General features: G+C 32.1%; 1 protein-coding gene across 3 annotated transcripts; it reads left to right on the top strand.

Annotated features, from left to right (window-relative positions):
* Positions 1-5209: 5209 nt before the first annotated feature.
* Positions 5210-8411, top strand: LOC112521298 (homeobox protein knotted-1-like 2). Of its 3 annotated transcripts, none has more exons than XM_025130072.1 (6): positions 5210-5798; positions 6439-6711; positions 6991-7111; positions 7192-7385; positions 7453-7730; positions 7835-8411. In XM_025130072.1, exons 1-6 carry the CDS (start codon positions 5313-5315, stop codon positions 7836-7838), a joined length of 1356 nt encoding a protein of 451 aa, XP_024985840.1. In that variant the 5' UTR covers positions 5210-5312; the 3' UTR covers positions 7839-8411. The 3 variants fall into 3 exon arrangements, with proteins under 3 accessions (XP_024985840.1, XP_024985838.1, XP_024985837.1); XM_025130070.1 differs by having other exon boundaries at positions 7827-8411; XM_025130069.1 differs by having other exon boundaries at positions 7824-8411.
* Positions 8412-9656: the final 1245 nt, after the last annotated feature.

The following is a 9656-nucleotide window of genomic DNA, read 5'->3' as shown; positions in this document are numbered from 1 at the left end:
AATCTTTAGACGTTTTAAAATCTATTATATAGATTCTTGAGCATCTCCAAGAACTATTTAAAATAGATGAATTGGAGATTATGTTGGCAACAACTATACGATAACTTATGCTAAAACAGATAAAAGAGGACACAAAATGTGAATATCTCCAAATTTGAATAAATCTGTAAAACTCTATATAAAATAGAAAAAATAAAATATATTTTTTCTACCGAAAAAAGGTATTGATATTAGACCGTTATGAGAGAAAAATAATAATTTAATAATATAAATATAGATAAAATTACCGAAATAGAATAATTGTTGGAATTTATGTGTTATTTTTAGAGATGTTAATCATCGATACTCGTGATTAACTAGAAAAACAAATGGTAACCACCACGGAAATGAGGGACTAAATATGTCAATTGAAAAATCTCTTTAATACATTCACTTTCTCATCGCGCGTGCTTCTGTTGGTCTTAGCTGTGGTCCAAATCAGCACAGGCTGCCACGTGTCGAAGGGTATTGTCCTACCACCATATTGCAACTTTGCGAATGCCGGTGAGACACGTCTTTAAATCTCTCTTTCCATGTATATATTTACATTTCTAATCCCTCAACTATTATTAATCACATATTTTATCCTCAGACATTTATACCTTCAATTATCTGTGGTCCCATAGAAGAAAACAATATTTTTATTTTGGAGTGTTGTCAAGCAGATGTATTATTCAAACAAAAATTTATCTATATTTTTTTTATTAATAATCATTATTTAGTTTATGATATTTTAAAGGTTTTAATAAACAGTAAAGTGTTTTTATTTAAAATTTAAATATTGCATATTCTCAATACAAATATTTTATACTTCATTCATTTCTACGTATTGATTTCATTTTTTGAATAAATAAAAGTAATTTGATAAAAAAATTCAATTGCTACTGATGTTGACAACATGGGTCCGTTCATGGTTGTCTACAACTCTACGTGTATCTTTTTGAATCAATGCATTTTAATTAAAAAGTCAAGTTTTATTTTTAATGTCTTATCAAGTACGTATTAAATATATATTATTAGTTTGATGTTTGTTACTTGGACTTGTATTTTACCAGTTTTATCCTTATAAACGTAAATTGTCATGTTAAATTCTTATTTTCAAGTAAAACTGTTTAACTTTTTAATTGAAAAATATGACCATGGTATGCCTTTATAAATCGATGATTAGGCTAAGCCTAAATGGGTTAATCACTTCAATACGACTTTATATGATTGAATCTATAAATACCGAAATAATGCACAATATTAAATGACTAATATTGTCATTTTATAAATGGGTGTGGCTATGATTGTATGTACAAGTATATATATTCGTTTTCGTTCGTAGAATAGTTTTCAATCACTCGTTTTATGTATTGAATTTTCTTGATCAGAGCAAATCGTAAGTCAAATACAACTCACTTGAAAATGACGGGTGTCAAAATTTCTCACCGTTAAAGCAGTCTTATCCGTGTAAATATTAGGAATTCCTCCTCTAACTCGTCCATTACGTCAAAGAACACGAATAAAAAAGAAACCTCTCGTCGAGTGGACGTTGACCGGTCTTAATCCAAACAACACAAATAAACATTTCATCCAGATGCTAGTATTGTTAATTAACATTTTAGAATGGTAATGCAACATACAATTAATGGACTTTTTAAGTTTTAAGTTACAATATAATTTATTATTTTGGTTCAAGTATTTAGAAGACGTTTGATTCATTTTAGAGGATAAAAAGATGAATGTTGCAAATGAGAATGAGAATACCTATTAATTAACGGAGAAACATATATCATTTTCTTAGATGTTGATTTGTTGTTGGTATCAATTCCTCATACAATCAGACACTTCCTATAAATAAGAACTATCAAATCGAGTATTCCAATAATGCAATCATTTTTCTTTCCAATTAAACATCAAATATTTCTTACTACGATAAAAATTAGAATGCCCATTTACGTCGGAGACAACTAATATATAGCGAGTATCATAAGTCTAATAACAATCGATGGTTGCACAAAAGATATAGAGGGTGTTGTGGGCTTGTGGAGACGAAGCAGGCGATCAGATACATATATGGAATCTAGTACACGACACTGGAAACATGGATGCATTGACAAAGAAGTAGTAAAATTTTTCAATCTATTTCCATCTCCAACCCCCTTATAACTTCCCAAACCAAACATCCCATCAATTCAATGCGGGATATTAGTTTTTGTGTATTTTTGTTTAGATGAATTCTTCTATTTATTATAAAAATACCATAATTTCATACATACATATATATATTTTTAAATTTTTATGATATTTTCAAATTTATATTTTATTCAAAAATAAAATCATTTTGTGTATTTTTGTTTAGATGAATTCTTCTATTTATTATAAAAATACCATAATTTCATACATACATATATATATTTTTAATTATCCTTAAATATGTATAGTTATGATTTCAAATTATATGAGACAACTCATACTATCTTTTATCTAGACTGAACAAATCTAGACCTTTATATCATAATTGTCCTTTTCATGCCTTTACTTGCATTAAGAGATTTACAAAATTGAGTTTGATTGTAGCCATAACTGGTCCCAAGCCTAATGCCCACTTCCCTCGTTTGGTCATGTCATAATCAACCCTTCAACCTAATATTTTAACTTAATAGGACCACGGTTTCAGGTCCGATCCTTCACCATACAAGGTATGGTTTTCAATTTTTTTATTTATTTATATACGTGTATAACGCATATAGATACATGTTATATTAATGTTTTGTGTAATGTGCATAGGCATACATGTATCATGTATATGTTTGTATGTGCTATGTGTGTATATGTATGTGAAGTATGTAACTATGTATCATATAAATTATAGAAATAATATTTTTGAAAAAACTTGATTCTAACTTGTTGCGACGAGTCATTTGACTGATCTTTCACCAATTTTAGTTCTCAGTCTTAACGGGTCATTTCCACAACCGGATTAGGCCAAAAAGTTATAGTTAATCGTAACTGATGAACTCTAAGTAGTCATTAACTAGGTCTTTCAATCCTTTATACAGATTAAGTCACAATTATACATCTCTTTATACATTTTAAATGCAAAATGAAGTCTCATTAAATCAAATGGATCAACATCCAACACCACCATTGTTTCATTTTAAAAAAGTGAGCTTGTTTTAATCAACAAGTAAATTACAGTTTATACGTACTTTTTTTTTTAAACTGAACAAGGTTATTAAGGTCTTGACTGATATTCAAATATGTAATTTTTTCAGAAAAAAAATACAATTTTTTTTTCCAATTATGTTCATTATATTTTACATAAATGCCCTTATTTTTGTAAAGTTATTTTACTCTGTTAAAATGTTTGTCAGTTGGTTTTACTAAACATCACTAACTTATCAACTCATAAAATATAGTTGATTGCCAATTATATTTTCTTTAAAGTATATTTATTAAATCATATGTTGTATTTTTTAACAAAAAAATGTTTAGAAAATGTCATTAAATATTCATGCTAAGGGGATATTTGGTTGATTTTTCATTAAATTATGTATGTATAAAGTTGCATATATGAATTAATCTATCTATATAAAGTGAGAAGATTTTTGTTTTGAAAGATTTTTTCCTTAGATATGAAAGAAACATGTTTTTTTAATTGGATGAAACATGTTTGGAGAAAACTTGGCTTTATGAATAAACTTCCTTAGAAGCTTACCAAATAAGTCCCTTTCTATCAGTGTTAAAAATGTATGTCATGGTTGATGTAAGACATGTTTCCGTTGTTACGAAAAGGCTCATGACGTTCTTGTTAGACATGGCTCACACCTTGACGTCTTGAAGCACGACACACATGTTTGTTACTAGACTTTTTTTTTTTTTTTTAAATTAACATTTTTTAGCTTTTGTATTCTTATACTTTTAACTTTAGATTATCCATTTTTATAGACTTGGTTAGTCACATTACTCACACTTTCACAAAATTCATAACAAGTGTCATGGTGACAATTAAAAAGAAGTTGTAATAATTATCTTTATAAGTTCTTCTTTTTTAATATTTAATCAAAGACTATTTTTATAATTGAAATCAATATAATTTTTCTTCTTCTAATATCAATATAAATTTTTTAATATCATTATCTGCTTCAATAATATATATCTATACTATATTATAAAGCATTTGACAAAAACTTTTAAAAACCATTTTTTATTCGTAAAGTACTGTTTATTAATACATATTACTTAAAACTCAAGATTACAAATAGATTGTGCGTAAGTACAAGTTATTAAAGCTTCATATCTGAATTCGTGTAACTAACTGCAGATAAACATAATCAAATACAGAATAAACATCTCAATTTAAATATAAAAAATCTAAAATATAATTGAATTTTAAGATAATACTTAATTATTATCTTTATAAAATGTTATATTATTAAATAAAAATAAATTATTTCATTATTAAATTTAAATTAAATTATAATAAAATAAATAAATTAAAGAAATTACATAAAAAATAAAAACTTTTAAATAGTTGATTTGATATTAACATTGATATATTTTTCTTCAAATTTTTATGATATCTTCAAATTTATATTTTATTCAAAAATAAAATCATCAATGCTTTCATAAAAACACATAAAATCGTAATATAACATCGACAGAGATAAATAATAAAATATAACATTAAAATCGAGATTTATCTCGCTACATTATACGAGTACTCTTCTAATATATATATATATATATATATATATATATATATATAACACGTAAAACTTGAGACTTGACATTGTCACCAAAACACATCATACCTCATACCATTTTAAACATTACTTTTATATCATTAAACCACAATCAAATAACAATTAAATTATTAGCAAAGAGAACTAAGTAACAGTGATGATCAGTATTTTACAACCAATCATTAAAAAGAAGTAAATTTAAATTAGAATTTAAAAAAATATTAATTATTCTTTTATTTTTTTTTCCTTTTCCCTTCCATTTTTACTAGAATGTCACTTTCTTCTTCTTCTCTCTCTGTCTTCTGCCTTCAAAACCTTTCCTCCTCTCTTACATCTCTATCTCTCTCTACTGTATCACTCTCTCTCTAACCTATAAAAAGCTGCCTATCTTGTTCCTATGTAACCTTTCCTTCTCTAATTCAATCTCTTCCATGGTGGATACAACCTAAACGCTTCTGCACCACCTCCACCCTCATCAATTTTTCACTTCATACATTAACAATCACTACCCACCAACCTATCATCGTCGTCGGAGTTGTATTAATGGCGTTTCATCCTAACCATCTCTCACAAGAGATGGCCTTACAACAACATTTCTCCGATACCGACAACAATTCCGTCCTCCGCACAATTCTACCAGACCACCACCACCACCACCTCGCCGTCGCAGCTCAATCTTCTCCTTCTTCTCGTTCTGTCGGAAAAGACCATTGGCTCAATAGCGCGATTCTCCGGCAACAGAATCAGTACGGCGCTGGGGCTGCTGATGGTGGTAATAATTTCCTCAACTTGCAAACGAACAATAATTCGGAATCTGCCATAACAACGTCTTCTCAGCTTCATCATCAGCAACACACCGGGAATAATAATAACCAGTGGCTATCGAGATCGATGATGCAGAGGAACGTTAGTGATGTTAGAGGAGACGACATCGTTTCCCAAGTCTCCAACGATTCGATTATCGCTGCCATGTCTTCCCACGATTCTCCTGATTTAAACAATCAGTCCAGAAGCGTCGTCGCCAGCCAGGTTAGATATCTCCAAATTTTCAATTTTCAGGTTCATAATTTGTTTATATTTTCCAACTGCAAATGCTCTGTTTTAGTTGACGAATTATTCTTGTTTATCAAGAAAATTTTCAACAATCTCATACACCATTGACTTTAATATACCACAAACACTACTAAAATGAAGTGATTTAATTGTCGATGAGCTTATCGCCGATAATTTTACATTTAAATTTAGGGTTTGCTACTAAAGAATTTTTGTAAATAAGTTCCTAGATGCCATGTGCCCTAGAATTTTAGACTTTTTGTGCTTGAACAATGTGCCCTAGATGCCATGAATCCTAGCCCAAACCGGATTTGCAGCTCTGCAGCAGAGACTCTGCCACTAATTGCAAGAGCCTAGCTCCATAGGGGTCGGGTCAATTGGGTGAACCCTACGTCATAGACTCTTCCATGAGGTGGCAAAGCTCTTGCTGAAGCAACGGGGTTTCTTTGACTTGCTGGTTACTTTCACAAAGAACACCTACTGGTGATGAAAGATTTGGAAATTCGCCAGAGAAACGTAAAACTTGTCAATCATTTTTTGGAAAATCTGGGTTTGATAGTTCTTGTAAGATTATCCGTAAGGCTTGCCAATATGATTATCGCCACCATGTTTACAGGTGGATAATAATGGAGGGGAGAGTGAGGTTGGTGGCGGTGAAGGGGCGTTAGTGAACTGGCAAAACGCAAGGCACAAAGCAGAGGTACTATCACATCCACTTTACGAGCAGTTGTTATCGGCTCATGTGGCTTGTTTGCGAATTGCAACGCCTGTGGATCAGCTGCCGAGGATCGATGCACAGCTTGCACAATCTCAGCATGTAGTATCCAAGTATTCGGCCCTCGGCGGACATGCAAATCTTGGTGATGATAAAGAGCTTGATCAATTCATGGTATGATGCCTCTTGATCTATGTTTCCCTCAACTCTTTTCACATTTTGCACAAAAGATTGTACATTTTTTGGGAGCCCCCAGGACTAATCATGTTCGATGAGGTTTGCCAACCATCCTGGTGGTATAAAGGTTGCCTCCGTTACCATTTATAACGCCCTATAGTCCAAAGAAGGAGATTAGCCCAATAACCTCTACAATGCATGTCTTAAAATATAATTTGGGTGCCTACCGCCGGCCAAATTTATGTATATTCATTGTATGACCGTGTTGCAACGCAGACTCATTATGTTCTGTTGCTTTGTTCTTTTAAAGAACAATTACAACAACATGTTCGGGTTCATGCAATGGAAGCGGTTATGGCGTGTTGGGAGATTGAGCAGTCGCTACAAAGCTTAACAGGTGATTTTGGTTTTTGTTATTTTTATCGACGTTAAGGGTGAAACTTATTTGTTGTTGGTTGTTGAAACTTAAACATGCAGGAGTGTCACCTGGAGAAGGCACAGGTGCAACAATGTCGGATGATGATGAAGATCAAGTCGAGAGTGATGCCAATTTGTTCGATGGGAGTCTTGATGGACATGATAGCATGGGGTTCGGCCCTCTCGTGCCAACGGAGAGCGAGAGATCCTTGATGGAGCGTGTACGGCAAGAGCTAAAACATGAGTTGAAACAGGTATCAACGACATTAATGTTGCTTTCTATTAATGATATTGGTTTTGATTCACATATGTATATAATAGGGTTACAAGGAGAAGATTGTGGATATACGGGAGGAGATATTACGTAAAAGAAGGGCAGGGAAACTACCAGGGGACACGACTTCCGTCTTAAAATCGTGGTGGCAATCACATGCGAAATGGCCATACCCTACCGAGGAAGATAAGGCAAGATTGGTACAGGAAACTGGGTTGCAATTGAAGCAGATAAACAACTGGTTTATTAATCAACGGAAGCGAAACTGGCACACCAATCCTTCTTCTTCTTCTTCTTCTACGGTGTTGAAGACGAAACGTAAAAGGTATTAGATTGTGACTGCCCCTTGGTTGTTTATTTGTTTATAGATAAGAGTTATGATGAAAATGTGATATATGCCGATCCTAATCTCAAAAAGAAGCAATGCAGGTGAATGATTGATCATAACATATCATGCAATTGCAACAAAGATGAAGCACAAGGAGCTCTGCCAACATGAGGAAAATGGCTATTTATTTGTTCACAGAAGTTGGAGTTTCGAAAGTCACACACATACACACATATATATACATACATACATATATATATATATATATGTATGGGCAAATGAAAAAGTGAATTTGAGATACCCTTATCCCTATGTATACTATGAGCTTTGTGTGAATAGGATAGGAGATTTAGGGTGTACAGAATAAGAAAGTGGCTATTTTGTTCAAGTATTGTATGGTAGTTGGTTTTGGAAACTTCTGATTTGGGGTTACAAAGGTGTAGAGAAACCACAAGAAGCCTCTTTAATTTGGCAGCAATAAATCAAAAGGAGAAGATAGTTGTATTTTGTTGTGTATGTGAAGGGATGTTTTGCACCTTTTCTTTTGTATGTTTTGTATCAATCAGCCTCGCTCGGATAAAGGTGCATATGGAATGTGCGACAATATGATGTAAGAAAGTTGTCGTGTATTTAAGAAGTAATGGACTTGGGACATGATAAGACCAGGTGTAATGTAACACCATCATTTCCGATTTTCCACTATGAAATTGTGAAACTGTCACGTTGTTTTCTTTATAAAACCATCTATTTATGGGCAAACAACTTAAATAATATATAAATTATGTAATATCCTTAAGTCATCCCATGACGAAATAATATATCATCAAACCATTATCCACTAAATAATGTATTATACAACCATAAGATGAAGTTAATTACATTACCATAATCACCTTTCCTTAATAATTCTGAACCTACAATACACACTAATAGTCAATTAAAAGACGAGTGATTTTCATGCACATACATAAGCATATCATGAGTAAAACAACTATTTCACATAAACTTTCATATTTATTCATAGAACATACTTTGATATTTTTTAGATCTTATAAACACACTCAGTTTGGATGTGACGCACACATCGTCTGCCACCATAACAGGACTATTCCCACCTTAATCCGGCATCCTAATGTAAACTCTCCCATATACATAAATATACCATATAATGCAAAACCATAAAATGCAAAGATATGAAATTGAACTTTTATGGGTGTTTGGTTCGGTCAGAGGAATGAGAATGAGAATGACCGGGAATGAAAATGGGAATAAATTTTCATCCCCCCCCCCCCCCCTGGAATCAAAATTTAGGCTTTTGGGGGAACGANTAAAATGCAAAGATATGAAATTGAACTTTTATGGGTGTTTGGTTCGGTCAGAGGAATGAGAATGAGAATGACCGGGAATGAAAATGGGAATAAATCCCCCCCCCCCCAGCTTAACCTGGAATCAAAATTTAGGCTTTTGGGGGAACGAACTCATTATATTATATAAAACCAAACAATTTCTTTTATTTTCATTCGTATTAATTACTGTCTAATACCTCTAACCAAACACCCCCTTAATTTGGTATGCTAAACACAAACAAGAGCATGCATGCTCCTCTGGTTTTAGGTTCAACAGGGATAGTCCTCCTAGCAACGCTTCCTTCATAAATATCCACATACATGTTTAAGATATCCATAAATATGTACATAACCACATGCTTCCTAAGCCATATCAAATACAATACATTATGCCTTCGTCCCAACATATCATGCACCAAATCCTTGTGCATATATCTATTTATGTTTTACATAAAAGTCTAATAAAATTTACCTATCAGTGTAGTGTACTACTAGCAATAGCTACCGCTCAATAACATGTACATAATGTATACCACAATTTCAAAAAAAATAAAACTATTCAGTGACCAATTTTGTT

This window comes from Cynara cardunculus, assembly GCF_001531365.2.
Source record: "Cynara cardunculus var. scolymus isolate 2C chromosome LG 11, CcrdV1, whole genome shotgun sequence".
Classification (NCBI taxonomy): domain Eukaryota; kingdom Viridiplantae; phylum Streptophyta; class Magnoliopsida; order Asterales; family Asteraceae; genus Cynara; species Cynara cardunculus.
This window is presented reverse-complemented; position numbering and strand designations above follow the sequence as displayed.

Coding starts and splice junctions, on each gene's coding strand:
- LOC112521298 (XM_025130069.1), top strand. CDS start 5,313: ATGGCGTTTCATCCTAACCATCTCTCACAAGAGATGGCCTTACAACAA. Junction 5,799..6,438: donor GAAGCGTCGTCGCCAGCCAG/GTTAGATATCTC, acceptor CCATGTTTACAG/GTGGATAATAATGGAGGGGA. Junction 7,386..7,452: donor TAAAACATGAGTTGAAACAG/GTATCAACGACA, acceptor TGTATATAATAG/GGTTACAAGGAGAAGATTGT.